Consider the following 17,364-nt stretch of genomic DNA (forward strand, 5'->3'; position numbering starts at 1 on the left):
TGTATTTAGAAACTACCACTGCAGAAGGCAGCTCTCCTCCTCTTCTAAAGAGAACAATTCCACAGCAACTCCCATAAACAGGATCTATACCTGCCCTGCAATGGTGTCTGGATAGATTCCAAGCAATCTGAAGGAACACCAAGGCAATGCCCTCCTTGCTGTGAGTGTGATGCATGAACCACATTGTCACTCCCCTTTTGGTGGAAACGGCCTGGGGAATACGCCCAGCAGAGCCCACAGTGGGAGCAGAGTCCCAAGTGATGTATTGCCATGCAGGTGTTTCTGCAAGTTGCTGTGCTGTTCCCTTGGCGCTGAACTATTTCCTTTCCCTAGCAGGGAGGGAAACGCAGCTGGTTCCTCCTGTGCACAGAAGAGAAAAACACAACACAAAAGAACCAGAAACCATAGAGAGCAGAGCAAAGGAAGCCTGATTTCCTATGGACTTGTGTCTTGCATCTTGAGCGGACTCTGACCCTTCCTGTTCTCATCTGTTACCTCTCCTGACTTCCCCTCCACTTCCCTTCTCCCCCTAGTATTAGCCTTGGCATTTGTCTGTGTGTGTCAGCCAAACAATCCATGTTGCAGGTCAGAGATCCTGGTTACAGCACAGTCTGGAAGAGCAAAAGTTCAAGTTGCCTGCAGGACACGCAGCAGGCTTGGCGCTCGCTGCGCACGTGTGCAGTGGGGCCACCCCATGGGCCAAGCAAGGACAGCCAGGGTGGCCCCACTGCACACCCTGCAGCTCCCCAGGACAGGGAGCTCAGGGACCCCCAGCCACAGAGTTCTGCACACAGATACCCCTCCCACAGACCCACTTAAAAGTGGCCATAGAAATCAAATCATATGTGGGGAGCAGCCAATTGCTGGACACCAATAGGTGCTGAGTAGGAAGAATTAATCAACTGTGCTTTCATTTCAAAATGCTCCAGTTATTTCCTTGGCAGGCACTGGGCAGAAGAGTGGCTGCCACACGTGGGGAGATCAACCCCACAGCCAAGATCTCTTTAAATCTTTCTGACAAGGGGTGTTCTCCCACACACTCTGCCCATCCATTCCAATGGGGTATGAGATGAAGATAAATGCATGACAGGGTGCCCATGGTGCGGCCCCACCTCCTCTGGTGGCTCAGGCACAAACCAAATCATCGGATCTCCCAGGGCCTGGGTTCCTCCCTGCCCATGAGACAGCCAGTGTCCTTCCCCATCTCACAGGGCTGCTGCCATGGTGGTGAATCCGATGCGGCTGAAGCACTCGGATGCATCGACCCATGCAAGAACACGAGCAGAGGCTGCATCCCAACAAAACACAGGTTCCTGCCCCAGAGGCAGCTGCTCTTTGCTGGCTGGACACACGGACAGCTCATGAAGCGCGCCGCAGCCCTTTGAGGAGAGTGCCAAACTACAGCGAGTGCCAAAATGCAAGGATGGGGAAATGATGACAGGCTTCCTGAGACGATGGCTTACAGCAGCTCGGTCCCATTGTGGGGAAAAAGATAGAAAACAAAACACAACAATAGGTACAAGGCCTTAAAAAGCTGTAGAGAATAAAAACTGATCTCAACCACTCATACCACAACAATCACAAATGCAGAATGAGAAAAAGACCAAATTATGCAGTACTATTTGCCTTTTATCACTGTTCCCAAAGTAAATGTTTATCTTTATCCATATACAAATTTGAGATGCCTGCACAGATTTTAAAGTCCAATACATCCAACACTAGTCGTCATCTAAATCTTTAGCCAAACACGTAGGCAGAAAACCAAAATGGATGCAGAAAAAGAGAAGGGGAAAAATGAAAAAGAAAATCTCGCTGATATTTCTGTGAACTTGGTAATTTATCAGAAAAAGAAACAGCAGGAGTAGTGCTGATTTATTTTCACTCTGATGATAGTACAAGAGGAAGAAATAATACCCTGCAAAGGTCACTCTTATCCTGTTCATCTGTGACAGGCTGATAATCCAGGATCTCAGAAAACTTTCTTTAAAAATCTTCACGGACATGCTCTTATCAAAAGGATTAAGGTTTAATACATACCAGCAGATGCAACCGATTCAGGCATCTGCTAATCAGAGCAGCATCAGTTACTGCACGCTCTGGCTGGAGCTGATGACTGCAAGAAAGTTTCCCTTCTTACAGAGAAAGACCAAATCCAAACACACATTAAATCATCTCTTGGCTATGCCTCCCAACTCACACGTTCATGGCTGAGCATCCCCGTCCTGTGCACGCTCCTGCCTGCAGACATGTCAGGGATGGCAGGACAGATGTGCTGCTCACAGCCAGTGCACCCACAGTGGTCCTCCCAGAAAGCTCCAACCCAGGGACCACCTCAAACACCACCCGTGTGGGGTGGGAATGCCACCCTGCCCTTGCAGAGGGGAACCACAGCAGGAAGCATTTCTGGATGTAGGGGCTTTGCACTTTGAGTGCAGGGAGGAACCTACAGAAATTGCTCCAGATGGGACACTTCCTTTCCTACTTTCACTAATCCACCCGGATTTTGCAGACAGCACAAAGCCAGCGTGCTGCAGCCAGAAGCAGGAGCACAGCTCTCAGAGGTGACCCCATCTACAGAACAGCCCATGCAATTCCTGATGTCCATGACTATGGCAAAAGTGTCACAGCCCACTGAGAACAGCCACAGTCAGCACCCTGCAGTGAGTCTGCACAGCCCATGTGATGCTGCTACAAGGGCTGGAGCTCACCAGCCCAACACCAGCTTGGGGACACTGCTGTGACCCACTGTCATCCAAGTCAGCAAAACAGCAGCATTCACAGCCTTCAGGAAAAAGCAGTGTGTGGCACAAAAGCCCTGGAGTAGCTAGGATGGTCCTACTTAAAAGGTCATCAACCCTTCAGGATGGACAGCAGATGCTTCTCAGTTTCAGCAGATGAGCCTACCTCCAATGAGCCCCTTTGCCCTACAACAAAGAGATTCAAACACCTACAAAGCCCAAAAGGCACAGACTTCACAAAAACCAATACAAAGAACCCTTTGCCATTGGGAAAGCACTGCCTGGCTACCATGCTGTGCTGCTGGACACTGAGGACTCTTTGGCAAAGCTGTGCAAATGCCCAGCAGTTAGATGTGCTCAGACCAGCAGAATGAGGCCAGGAAACTCTTATTTACCTCAAATTTCATATGTGAAGATGGCAGAAGTTAAGCCATCCATTTCAGCCCAAACTGAACATCTGAAAAAGCCATATCCCCCTGAGTCCCATAACTGAGGAACCATAAAACTCTTTGTCACATAAATGCTACAGGAGGGAGGAATTCATTCTGAACCCACCAAATCAATCTCAATCTGCTTGTACACCTAAATTTTCTTTCTTAAAAGAAATAAATACATTCCTGACAGTAACTGGAGTTCTGTAACATACCCTGTGGACTGCCCTTCTAAAATCCTTTTGGTGCAAACCAACCCAAGCAGCCAGGCTCAGGCAAGTACCAGGAACAACAAAACCAACTCGGAGCCTGGACTAGCACATTTGCACAGACTGTTTTGAGCTCAGATTCAGTGATTTGTTTTTCACAGAGCCTCACAGCCCAAACCAAGAGCAATCATAAAGATCTTTCTCAAAGCTTGGGGAATGTGCTTCCCCTTGCTGGATTGGAGATTTTAATCATGGCTGGAGACACAGCTCTGCATAGACCAAGATAAAACACCTGAACTCTCAGCCATGCATTCCTGACACAGCTATAAGTGGGGCACTACAATTAGAAATTCACAGGGAAGAGATGTCATAGGAGTCTTCAGCAACACTTCAACATTTTGCTTTGGTTTGCCTTGTAGAGCTGAAACTGTTCAATCCTGTCCTGCCACTCTGCAAGAAAATATATCCATTGCCTTTTCTCTACTTTTACTAGTACCAAATGGTTATCAAAAGAAGTGAAAGGATAACCACCAGCACTGTCAAACATTTAAATCCCTTCTAAATTCCAGTCATTACAAGACATTATTTCCCAGTATGCTTGAAACTTAATGAAAATGTATCGCTGATTTTTTAAACTTAATTTTCTTTACAGTCTTATTGTTCTGTAGCTCACATTGAGAATGAGCCTCTTTTCCTCCAAAACAGTGCTCACTTTGGCCTAAAGTGTTGGATAGTGTCAGGTGTCTAGTACTGGGGGCAATGACACAGAGGCAGGGACACAGCCATGAATCCTTAGAAATCTTGCCTAACTCTACCTTCATGTTCCCCACCTGTTTGCACAGCCACATCACCCAAAGGCCTTCAACCCAGACCAAGGTTCCACATTGCTACATGCCATGCACATGGGGAGTAAGAGGCAAATCACACTGAAGAGGCTGCCAAGCTACAAGGACAGAAGAGATTTTGAGAGGAAGGAGAGGGGAAACACTACACTCAATGTCATTTAGCACAGCAGTGGTTGCTGGGAATGAAATAGGTCTCCTGAGTGCCAGCCCAGTTCCCTCTGGATCAAGCTGCCTCCAAGAGTTTGTACACCAGCAGATTTCATCTTGGCCATGGTGCACAGTCAAACAAATTTTTTGCTATTTAAGTACTTCATAAATATTGGCCACAGAGCATCTGCTTTTAGAAATAGCATCAGACCAGGTACATCTTATTACCTAGTACACCTCCCACAAAGTGTTATTTTGCCAAACAGACATTCTGTTGGAAATTCAGGACAAAACTCAAGAGTTTTGTAAGGTAGGTGTCCAATTCCAGACAAAGCAATCATCATTCAATACATAATTCACAGCAGGGACAAAGAATCCTGAGCTTACGTGTGCTATTTCCAGTATTTCATTTCCACAGTCTCTGCTGGAAGCCCTTTTTCCAGAGTCACAAAGTTTTCTTGTTTTTTAGAAAATGCAAACATTTGTTTTATGGGCTGAAATTTGGCATGTTTGGTTTGAGGTGTTTTTGGTTTTTTTTGTTAAGGTCTTTCTGCACTGATCTCTTATGCAAGGATTTAAGCAGAACAGGTAAAAACTGGGGGAAATACCCTTTAATAGAGGAGTCAGATAAACATAGCATTCACTAGGCCTCTACTTAGGGGGTTCACACAATTTATGACTTGCCCCTACTCCCATCCATGAAAATTATGCACCTAATATCTTGTCTTTTACTAATGCCTCCTTTTACTAATGAAAGGTACAGTGGGTTCTCTGCCTCTGAACTTTCCAATGAGTTACTGCAATTTAGAAGGTGTGATATGTACACAGAAGCACACTGCACCTACATAAGAGGAGCTCTGTACTTTACTCATCACACTAGTACTTCCAAACTGCACCAGACTAGAGGAAAAAATTAATTAGATTTTTTTCATAGTGCATCTGCAGTTCTTCCAGCAACACCCGAGGCAAGTTAAATCTCATATTCCACTTCAGTCATGGCAATTTTGAGATAATCTTGGTCATCTTGTCCATTTCAATTTACTGTACCAGAGGGCTAGAACTGGTCATTCTGGTGAAGGTCATACAGATCCTTTCTAAAATTTCAGTTCTAGGTGAATTCTTTAAATACAATCTCTCCTACAACACCTCACATGACAGAAAACATCCTTAGATGCTGCTCTGTTAAGGCTAAAGATGATGATTTAGTCTTGTAATTTCCTGTGCTTTTAGGTATCTGCAATTTTGAAAGGAAAAAACTTGCATTTAATCATTTCTGACTGCTTCTATGATTCAGAGAGACTTTTGCTTTGCAAGACATGGACTCAGCCCAGATCACCTTTTTTTCCTACCCAGCTGCCTAGAGTTAGGCAGGACCATGAGGGCACTGCTGACCACAGGTGGCCAAACTCTCTCCCTCCTTCTGTTAATGGTGGTCACTTTCAGCTCATGGCAGTGTCCTTGTCACCCGCCCAGCACACAAAAAATGCCACCAGAGCAACACCCAGGTAAGCAATGCAGGGATGGTGCAGAGATTCACACTCACCCATGTCCTCAACAGCAAGGGCTGAGGGACAGTGTCTGGGGTTGATGTTGACCCATCCTTTCTGAAAAACATTACATCCCTCAGTGTCAGGGGCACCTCTGGTGCAGTGTGTGCCTTTGCAATCTTGAACCCTTACCAAGGATCAAAAGAGCTTCCCTTTGTGTGAATTCATGCCAATGGGAAGTGTATGTTAAATAAACTGCTTGTCATTACCCTGCTATCACTCCTGCTCCAGTGAGAGAGGACTCTGTTATGATTTATCTTATGTTGCTTTAAAGCTGTCCTGAAGATAATATGAAAAAGAAATGTAACAATAAAATTTCTCTTATTCAAGAACAGGAGTATCCCCAAGGGCAAGGTATTCCTATAAAATTATTATAATGCTTTAACCACGTAAGCACAACTGAAAACGTTTTCTCTGAAAACAAGTCGTAGCTCTTTTTTCCTATCTGCAGCCATTATCCTGATAAATTTGGGAAGGTCAGCTAAGGTGTAATCCAATAAATGTGCTGATGTTCTGAGTAAGTACCTTACAATTTGCAGCCTAATCTATTATCCTACTATAAGACCATCAAATGACTCACCAGTTTTAATACTTAGTACAGATCAAACAAAGGAAAATATCAAAGCTTTACGTTCTAGTTCCACCTTTCAAGGACTTGTCTGAGTACTCTTTAATTACAGTAGATGATACATCCAACTCTGGCATTTTCTTTCTCTAACAGCTCTAGTTAGAAGCTGCTGTAGCAGTACTTTTCACAGGACATCATTACGTTAACCAGGAGATGGTGGGAAGTCAGATAGACTGAACAAATCAAGTTGGGATTTGATCCCAGGGATGGAGCTCAGCTTCTTCTACCCACCAGGCCACACAGTGTGTAGCACACCTGGGAGCAGGTGACAAGTCTGCAGAGCCCTCACCCAAGTTGTGGCAGAAAGCCATGGGAACAAGCATCTGCATGAAGGGGAATGAGCGCATCATCTTGGAAGGCGATGAACTTAGGAAGTCAGATCAAATCCCAAACTTAGGCTATTACTTCAAATCCTCCAAAGTCAAATACAGCTGCAGAAGTTTGCATTTGGACATTGTTACTGGACACTGATTTTTAAATTTTTTTCTTTTAATGGTAAAGGCATAAAATAAAAGTGAAAAAAACAACCTATTCACAGAACCCCAGATCCCAAAGGAAGAAGCATCAGGAAACAGTCAGCAACATTGTCAGCAAACTGTAGATGCTCCATGAAATGGGTACAGAAGCTACATGTGCCCACAAAGATGTCAGAGCTGACTGTGGGCATTGCTGAGGGAAATGGGGAGCACAGATCTCTTTCACCCAACTCTAGCAGCATTTTGAGTAAAGCATTCCCCAGTAACAGTGTGCACTGGTGTGTGTTTGGCCCGTGCTAACAAACGGAACATTGGTTGTTCACCACAGTGTCTCAGCAGAACTCATCTCATTTATCACAACAACAGAAACCCACTGGAAAAAGGGCTGAATTGTATCTGGTTTACATTGTTGATCTTTTTGACTGACTAACCCAAATTAGACTTTTTTTCAAGGACAAGTCTGTAAGTTTATGCAATTAACTGTGCACAAGCCACTAGAATTAAAGCCAAATTTATAGGGAGGTCCCTGCAGAAAGGATGGAAACTCAAAGCCTCTGGGTGCAGGGGGACACTTTCAAAAGAGCACAAATCTGATTTTGCTCTGCTTTTGCTCCATTTGCAGAGTTGAAGAAGAGCAAATCTAAAGAGAATCCAATCGCTACTTTAGTTCTGCTCCAAAGGTATCACTTCTCAGTTACTTAAAAGAAAGGGAGCAATGAAAACCACCAAAAAAAGACAAACCAAAGAGAAGGCTTGTATGGGTAGTGAGTGTGCACCCATCACTGACTTATCCCTTCAATACTTTGGACTTTTGGGGCTTCACTAAAAGAAATACAGCATACATCTAGCTGTATACAGCCTACAGACCCACACACATGTAAGAAATGAGACCAGTCATGAGACTAGGAAGGAAAGACAAGGCACAAACATATCTAGGATGATTTTATGAGATCACAAGAATTGTCCTTTTAAAACTGCCACTGGGGTGTCACCACTTCCTCTGATAAACAGATGACATCTCACCAGAACTCAAATAGCTCCACTCAAGCACTACCTAGATGAGTGACAAAAATTAGCCAAGTCACTGTCACCCCTGCAGTCCTCGTCTAGACACAGCAGAGAAGTGCGAATTCCAGTCTGCCTTGCTGGGCTACAGCCACCCTGACAGCTGAGCTCTGATCCAAGCCACTTCATGAGATGGGGATATCTGGATCCTTCTGGCAGTGCGACAGACAAAAATTAACAGAACAGAAAAACAAGAAAATAAAAGCACAAAAGTCCTTGTGAACCGAGAAGGTTTTAATTCACGAGTCATTGTTGGTTGAGAGTTGAGGCAAATGAAATGCCATTTTTTGCAAGTATTTTTCTAACAATCTCTGAGGCAATCTGACAATCGGATCAGAGGCCCTTTGCTCAGAGGTGCGGCAGCTTTTGAGCCGGTGCCCCCTCAGAGCAGCTGCGCCCTTCTCCCCATTGACAGCCACATCTGGATGCTATCAGGAGGAACTGGCTGGCCTTCTCACAACAAATACCAAGCACTTAGCAAATTGACTCCAGAAGTCGATGCTGGCCCCTTTCCCACTCTGTGTTTACGCAATGTGCAGCTAACCTGTTGAGTCCGAGGTTTGTACGGAGAGCTGCTCTCCAGGTCGGCCAGGATGCTGGTCAGAGAGTCAATTTCTGCATCCAAACTGCACCGCCTCTCCTCAAGGGTCTTGCCACCAGGATTCACCTTAAAGAAGAAAGAAAAGTTAGTTATTCAAAACACTTGGCCTGGCACATGGTTTCTTACTGTCCTCATGGAGCTGCACCCATGCCCAGCAATAACTCTTGGGTTGCAGGGACAAACATGCTGAAATCCTATAGCTCCCTCCAGAACTAACAGCAAGCTTCCATCTCACAGGAATTTATGCTGCTTTGGGGCTTTTCTTCACGTATTTGCCACAAGGGTCCCATTGTGTAAGACTGACTTGGAGGATTAGCAATTCAGCAATCTGCTGCTGAGCTGAAGAGGCAGGACAATGCCCACACCAAAAGATGGAGAAGATGCTTTATAGAAGGATACCTGTCTGGAAGGACAAAGCTGGGAACAGGCTTGGAGCACCTGGATCCCAAGAGCAAAACACAAACAGAACAGAGCTACAAACCACAGCAACCAGTGACTGGCCACGTGCACCTATTCTTATTTTAAATAAATTCTTGGTATGTGTACCTGTCTGATTCAACGCCTCTTCACAAATTTCATCTGAAAAATGAGCTCCTTCAAGGAGGAGTGAAAAAGTTCAATCCATTTCTAGCAGATTGAAGGTGAAGGGTGGTGATTTGCAACAAGCAGCCACAAAATAACATAAGTAAGGTCCTTGTGAAAAGGCTTTTTTGCAGGAAAGCCCATGCCCAGAGCAAATGCCAACATGCAGCCAAGGACTCTAATTTAACAATTTTTTCTTTCTTTCTGCTTTCAAAACAGCCCACGCCCATTTGTACCCAGGCTGGTAGGGACACTCACTTGGAAGGGAAGAGATGTGAATTTTCACCACCATCACCCACCTCAAAAAGTAAAACCCAGAACTCAGTACCAGAGCAGAGCATGTGACCCTCAACCCACTGTTTAAGGGCAGCACTGCAATCCCTGTTAGAATAAGCAATTTTAAAGAGGACTCATTCACATGCTTTGTTTTTGATAAAACAACCTAGTCCAAAACCTCTAGGAAGGATCTCTGTGCAGTACAGCCCAACCCAACAGTGGGACCTCTCAGCAGGACACAAAGTAGGTAAAGGCTAGGAAACATCCTCCTCAATGTTTGCAGTGCTTTGGGAAATAGGCAGCCTCACTAGGAATGGGAAATTTAAGAAAACCAGCTGAGGATCTGTGCCATGGACAAATTCGGTGCTAGGGGCTAGCCCCACTGAGCCAGGCCACCACAGAAACCAAAGTTCTTGAGTCAAGTGAACTATTACACTGAAAGTCTTTCCTCAACCTGAGTTGTCTTCTGTTGTCTTCCATGTCTTACTTATCTGCAAATCCCCTGGACAGGACAGAGTCTGCAGACATGCAAATACAGAGTTCAGTGCAGAAGAGCTCATTCAGAGCTGGACAATGTCAATAATAAAAATACTAAAGAATTACCTAACAGCTCACCTAATTTCAACTGCAAAAACTGTTCAGAATATACTAGCACCTTCCCACAGACAATCTAGCTCTGTTTGCCTTCACTCTCACCAAGTCACTTCAATTTTCCAAGCCAAAAGCTTGCCTTTTCCTTTGGCTCAGTAGCTGTTCCAGACAGTTTTCATTTAAATTTCATTTTAGTAGCAGTCGATCATTACCTGTTTTAAAGAACTCCCCAGTCAATCTGACACATACATGGCAAGTTGGTCAAAGAGAGACAAGCTATGCAAAGTAGGCAGCCTCTGATCTGCCAAACCTATACATGCCGGGGCATCCATTAGTACCTAATGATTATTAAATCTTATTGGATTACAATATATTTGGCTTGACTAATAAGAAAATGGAAGTTCCAGTGTGGCTTATGCACAAACACACCATTTAAAGGCTGAGAGTCAGGTTAGAAAATACTTACAAACTCGACTCTTCTTGCCTATTTTTATCATAGAGCCAAAGTCTTTCCATCCAAACCATTGTTCAAAAAAAGAAATATTTTTCACAGGAATTAGCCCAGATCATTACTCCTGGCTAACTACAGGCACCTGGATTTTTAAATCTTCAGAAGTGCAACTTCTTTTCCACTTCATGGCTCTTGTTTGGTTTTTCTTCATCTTCCAGTTGTTGGCCTGTAACTGCCACAGGCTTCTCAAACAGAAAATCTGTGATTGCTGCACTCCAGAGAATTTTGAAGCTAAGCAGCCAAAACTCAGCCTGGAAAGGAGAGGGGAGATGCAAAGGGCATCCAAGGCCCCAACACGTGAGGTGATAAATCAAGCCATTGGTAGACCCAGGGATAACACTAGAGTCCACACAGGACCTGCTTGGTACCCTGACCCTGGAGAGATGGGATGGTGGCAGATGAGATCAGCCAATTTCATTTCTGCTTCCTAGCATTTCTGGGCCATATTATTCCCAGGTTCTCATTCCCCAGAACAATTATGCAATAGCTGACTAGCAAATGCTGCAGAACAAGTTATAAGGTTGTAAAAGTTAAATGTCCTTAGGAAACCTAGAAAAATAAAATAAAACAGCACAGAAGCATCTCTATTGATTCTGGGCTCTGATTTATTTATTCAATTAAAACATAATCAACATAGATTAAGAGCCCAACTCTAAAATGCAGGAACATAATGCAGTGCAACAGTGCCAACAACTGACACTACAGATGTATGCCAGGGCCTACTGGGGCAGAAATGGACTTTAAAGACATTTAGGAAATGGTAATCCTCACAAAGACAGGTTTGTGGTTGCTTTTTCTTCCCCATCCCCACAAATCTTGAATTTTCTCTCTCCCTAGAGTGCTCAATATCCAACCCAAGGATTTGCTGCGTGGGCAAACCGGAGCATTTGCAACACCAACTTCAGCAAGAGAGGGTTAAGCAATTCCTCTTCCCATGCTCTTTGTCATGACGTTCCTGTAAAAGTTTTATGGTATTGTTCTGGAACAAAACCCGAGCTCCAGGTCCCAAGGCACAACAGGTTCACACAGACACAGCTCTGCTGCGAGGAGCCCGGGCTGGTTTAGCTCAGAGCCCCACAGATACAAACACCGGAACCAGAGGGAACTGCTAATTCTATTTCTGTCTGGATTTATGGCATTGTTGCAAACATGTCGCTTCTGCGCCCCCTCTTCCAGCCAGTAGAATATGGAAAAATGGGTTTAAAAAGAAAAAGAATGCTATCTTTGGCTCAGCCAACGTGAGTTCGACAAAAAGCAAACGTAAGCCAACCCAGTCCAACAGATTACTCATGCCAGAGACTATCCACTCACGTGAACTTCTGCAACGCCTACACTCCTATCCCCTGGCTCAGCCCCTGCTCTGAGTCAAAAGAGAGAAAAACAGCAGAGAGCTTCACTGCTTGGCTTGTTTGTCTGCCCTGAATTCCTGGTGTGCAGCTCAGAGCAGCTCTGATGGTAATCCACTCCTGAGCCCCATCAACCCATTCTGCTCAGATGAAAATTTGCTTTACTTTTGCTAATCCTACAAGCCAACAGCAGTCAGTGCCACAGGTCCCCCACACCACTCCAACAAACATTCATCATAGAACATGCAGTGCAGAGGTCAACACAGGGTCTCAAATTTTGCCTCACTGCGCTAAAAGAGTTGTAAGACTACTCCCTGAGCTAAAAGACATGAAAAGCACAATGATTTCCCTAGATGTCACCTCTTCCCACAACCCTAGATCACCTTCTCTTAACATATTTTGCCGCTTTCAGCAGAGGAACAAGAATGTCTCTCGTTTAACCAAGCCAGCTCCTTGCAGTGGGCTCACAGAGAAGAATCTGGCTCCCAGATGTCCTTCCCACCTCCTGCTCCAAATTCCTTTCCCTACCCAGGCCCAGCCATTTCTTTTACTCTGTTTTCCCCTCTCTCCATGCCGTGTTTTCTGCCCTGCAGGGCTGTAGCTCAGGCCAGGCATTAGCCCTGAGATGAGAGATGCCATGTGGGCTGCCAGGTTGGCCTCTCAGCCAGTTGCTGGTGCCAGGTGGTGCTGCTGTGTCAGGGAAACACGGAGTGTGGCTTTGCAGCAGTGTCCTGCTGATATGGGTGGTGGGCTACAAGCAACTCCAGAGCCCCAGTGTGTATCTTCTACCAGCACAAGGCAATGGCCAAACTCCTGAATACTTTGGTTATTTGACTTTGCTCATTGTATGCAAATTTCCAGCATCAATATCCACCATCTCTCATACACCTCAAAAGTCTTGTCTAACAGAGGTCAAGCTCAGCACATGTTTCCTGAGTGCTGCGGCCAGCTCATCCTCTGAACTGTGTTCCTGGAAGGTGAGCTGTCATTTGTGGGAAATGTAGTGCTGGTTTATCTGTGCAGACACCTCCAAGACAGCAGAGCTGCAGCTAAACACACAACCTTTCTTGTACATCAGCTCATTCCACACGCTGTGCTATCACAGGTCACTGATAACCTCCCAACTCACAAGTGAAAACTGGAGATGAGCACCATGGATGTTAGGAAAGGTCACAGCTAATGACTCAAAACAAAGCTGGGGGCCCACAGTGCCTTCTGCTCCTGGTACATTGGTTTTAGCCTGAGGTGCTTGGGAGCTCTCTTTGAGCTGTAACACATCAACACTTGTTGCATTTACACATCCAAGAACAGGGAAAAGCAGAAAAGCCTTCTGGGGCAAGGGAAGGACAAAGGTCGCAAGAGGAGCAAGCGGAATTTAGGCAAATCAGTAGTTGTGAGTGAGTAGATGGTACATAAGGACTTCAGCCCTTAAAGACTTTACTGTCTTTTCCCCAGTAAAAGCCAGTGAGCCACAGATGAGGTGGTAGAGATGATGAATTCAGTGCCCACTGCCTGCTTTTACCAGGCTGTACCAATTGCAGCCACCCACCAAACTCTGCACGCTGGGATAGGCACTGAGGTGGTGGGAAGGGCACACAAAACAGGAGTGAGCCTCTCCTTATGCTCCATGGCCTTGGGCACCGGGCTGAGACAGAGATGCAGGCAGAGCAAGAAGGATGCAGTTCTTACTTTCTATTTTAGCTGGGGACAGGTGAGGGACAGAGAAGTGTTTGATGTCAATAGTATCCACTGTACTGACAAGAAGAGACTGTGAGAAATGTTAACCAGGAAGAAGAAAGGAAGTGATTCAGTCTTGATACACTTCAGGCTGGGACTTGTGCTTAATTTTTCCTTTTTTTTCCTTTCTTTGCACTTTCTCTAACAATATCACTGCCAGAGGCAAGGTTCTTTTCAGACACACACCCTTGCTACCTCGTCTCTTATTCATTCTTCTTTCCAAGGTCACAAAAGCCATCTAAAGCCCCAAAAGACATTGCAGTGGCAAAAAAGACGCACACTGAAGGGCATCTATCAGGAATATGAAGCACCCTTAAGAGCTGCTGTGTCTATTCTTCCCTAAGCCTACAGACAAGTGTAAACATTTTTTTTCTTTCTTTCTAATGTAAATTTAAACAGCCCCAAAAGACTGTCCCCCCACACAGGCACATGGAGAAAAGGGCTGACTGCAGCATCCGGGGGGCTGAGATCCCTGATGGATGCCTAATCTCTGTCCCAGGCACCAAGGAGGGCTGGAAAAGAAGTTGTGCCCTTTAAAAACAGAAAGATTAAGTCTTTTGAAACAAATCTGAAATGATGGAAGATTTCAGCAGATGTGACCACAGTGATTTCACCAGATGTGATTGTATCAAGGATCTAATAGAAAAGAACTTCCCTGCTGTTCCATCAGGCTGAAGCCAGGCCTGAAATATCCTTTTGAGTCTTTTGATGACATCAAGGATAAAAGCCAAAAGGAAGTTAGGTTTTGATTTATTTTTTCCCCTTGCTCTTTCATTCTTTCAGGCACAGAATAGTTTTACCTGGTTTGTGTTGCTGGATATTAGCAGGACCAAAGGAAAACACTTCAAAAGTTTAAAGAAGGCACCATTTGGTGCCTCTCAGATGCCACTGTCATTTAACTGAGCAGTGTTTCTTTGACTCCAGCCACTTTTGAAGATTTCACTGTAAAGAGGCAGGTCAGGCCTACCTGGAATAGGACTTGAACAGGGTGGGGGTGATCATCTACTACACACCAGCCTATATGGTCCCAAAAAGGGCCAGGGAATGTGCCAAATACCTTCCCTTGGCAAAGTTCACACCAGCAGCTGCGCCACAGCAAACTGCAGAAGGCACAGTGGGGTAAAGGAAGCTGTGCTCAGCCACACCTACAGCAATTAGTCTGGGGTAGCCACAGTCCCACAATTAATTTCTCCAGTCATGGAAAACACAGATAGTACTGGGTATCCAGACTGAACTCATTTCTGAAGCAACAAGGTGTGGTAAAGAACTGCATGGGCTTTCAGCTGGGGCAAACAAACAAGCAGATGAAGGGAAGTTATTTGTTAAGCATTGCTAGGAGACACCTAGCAAAACCTTAACAGCTGATTTAAAAACTCACCATGGTGTAAAAAGCTTATGAAAAGGACAAATAATAAAACATTTTTAAAAAGAAAAAATACAGATAAGGCAGATAACAAGAAAGCATGAAACTAGGAGGCATCAGTCTCAAAACAAAGGAAAAGGGGTAGGTGTTTTGTCACACAACACACTGCTAGGCTGCAGAGCTATTTCTGCTGCAAGACACTGTGGTTGCTATGAGCTTACACAGACTTCAAAAGCAGCAGGAGAAACTCATGGAAGAAAACTCCAAGACACACAATAAATATAAAATGTTCTGTGCTTCCCTTTTACATTTTTCTCTGGTCACTAGTGATTGATTTGGCTCTAGAGACATTCATATGAAGTCTCTCTCTGTGTTTTCTATCTACCTTCTGACACCTGCTGGGAGTCACATCTGCTGGAGGGTACATTCCAGTCTCTGCAGGTAAATAACTGACCACAGCCCTAGGTGCCAGGGTTTGGCCCAACACCTGGAAACCCATTCCTTCCTTTCTTCTAGCAGAGAAAACAGAAATTACAGCCATCTGCACTCAGCCTCCTGGGATGCACAGATTAAAAAAAAAAAAAAAAAAGCCAAAGACTTTGTTGTAGTTATGAATCTGTATGATAATAGAGATTTATATTTCCCTAGAGATCAGTGTGACAGACACTGTTCACACAATACCTAGGAAACATCCCTGTCCCAAGGAGTTTATTATCAATTAGATACCAGAATGCAGGCAGAGGGGTGGGAGCAAGGTGCTGAAACTCAGATCTACAACCAAGTTTCCAGGCCACCAGATGAAGACACTAATCCCTTGGGCCAAGCTAGCTCCTTAAAGGACTTTTCATTCTCTGCATTTGCCATCCAAGACCTGACAAAACATGCCAGGAGACAACAAACCCCTGTCCAAGCCCTTCAAGCTCCAGCTGCAATTGTGTTGCAGGATGGCCCTGATTTCCAATGACATGGCTGGGTCTGAGCCACTGCCGTGGCTAGCAACTGGATCGTGGGTCAGTGGGGCCTGTGGTCATCTTCCACCACTGTTTAATAAGCTCTTGCTCCCTGTTCATCCTGAGCAGGGCCCCAGCCCCGACACCAGCTCATCGGTGGGGGCAGGATGCCACCAGTGTGGATGAGCAGTAGAGCAATCCAGGACTATGTTCCCTTCCAGCAGCTCCTGCCCCTAACACCAGGGGGAAGATTTTGCCTCAAACACCTGTGGTAAGGCCAGAGTTCTCAAGAATTGGCCACAGATATTAGATGAATGAGCAGAGATAAAAAAGGATGGAAGGGCATCACAGAAGTTTAGCCAACAGGATCCACGGCCTTGGGGCACACTCTGCTGAAACCCTGGATCAAACGCCAGCAGTGGATGACTGATTGATTTGATGGGACATGAACAATGGACCACGAGAAGATCTGCAATATTCCCTGTCCCTCTGCCACCCCTGAGGACAACAGAAGGCAATTATGCAACAGGAATAAAAAAGATGCAGCAAAAAGCACTCAACAATTCTCCTTGCAGCCCAGGAGTGTGTTTGTAGGAGCCTTGGAACTGGAGATGCCAACACAGAGGTCCTGTGCTGTCCAGTCCCCTCAGCCTCAGGATGGTGTTACCCAGCTCCCTGCTGCAGCACAGGCTGGCACCTCCACCTTGGGCACATAAACCTGCAACCAGCTTCTGTGGGCTCCTCACTGTTTTGTTTTGCTCACTGAAGGAAGTCCTGGAAATGTTAAGGCTGGCTAAATGGGGCTTTTAAAAGTGCAATGCTTCCCTAGGCTCCACACCAAAAAACAGCAAAACAACAAATGCCCTTCAGCTGACCAGAGGATGTCCATGCTGTGGGCCAGGGAATACGTGGGGAAAGGCACCACAATCCTCAGCACATGAAAGCAACAGGATGGATTTGATAAGGAACAGCCAGGGGATGAAGAGAGAGGAGGAGTCCCACAAGCCAACATCTGCCAGAGCAGCAGACCCGACAGTCCTGAGAGTTTACTTAACATGTCTGATCAAAAGCTTTGGGAGTCTTGTCTGTGTTAAGTGCTACCAGATGCAAAATCAGCAGCAAGATGAGAAGTGTATTAATAAACTAAGGAGGCACATAAAGTTATTTGAAAACTGAATGGGGAAGGTGGGGAGAGAAGGGGGAGAATAAAACCAGCTTATTTTTCCATTAAGGCAATTTAATACTCTCCGGGTGGAGTTACAATTGCTCGTCCTTGGGAATTAAATTGAATTTGTGAAACATTCCTGTTCATCAGCCGAAT

The 17,364-nt window shown here is 45.2% G+C and overlaps 1 protein-coding gene across 1 annotated transcript in view; it reads right to left on the minus strand.

Moving 5' to 3' along the window:
- The window catches only part of LPP (LIM domain containing preferred translocation partner in lipoma), a 254,599-nt gene that overhangs the window by 141,033 nt on the left and 96,202 nt on the right, over window positions 1-17,364 (minus strand). Inside the window, exon 5 of the mRNA XM_058812127.1 lies at window positions 8,631-8,753. Within this exon, the coding sequence (XP_058668110.1) occupies window positions 8,631-8,753 (123 nt within the window). The remainder of the gene's footprint in view (window positions 1-8,630; window positions 8,754-17,364) is intronic.

The sequence above is a fragment of the Ammospiza caudacuta genome, chromosome 11 (assembly GCF_027887145.1).
Source record: "Ammospiza caudacuta isolate bAmmCau1 chromosome 11, bAmmCau1.pri, whole genome shotgun sequence".
NCBI lineage: Eukaryota > Metazoa > Chordata > Aves > Passeriformes > Passerellidae > Ammospiza > Ammospiza caudacuta.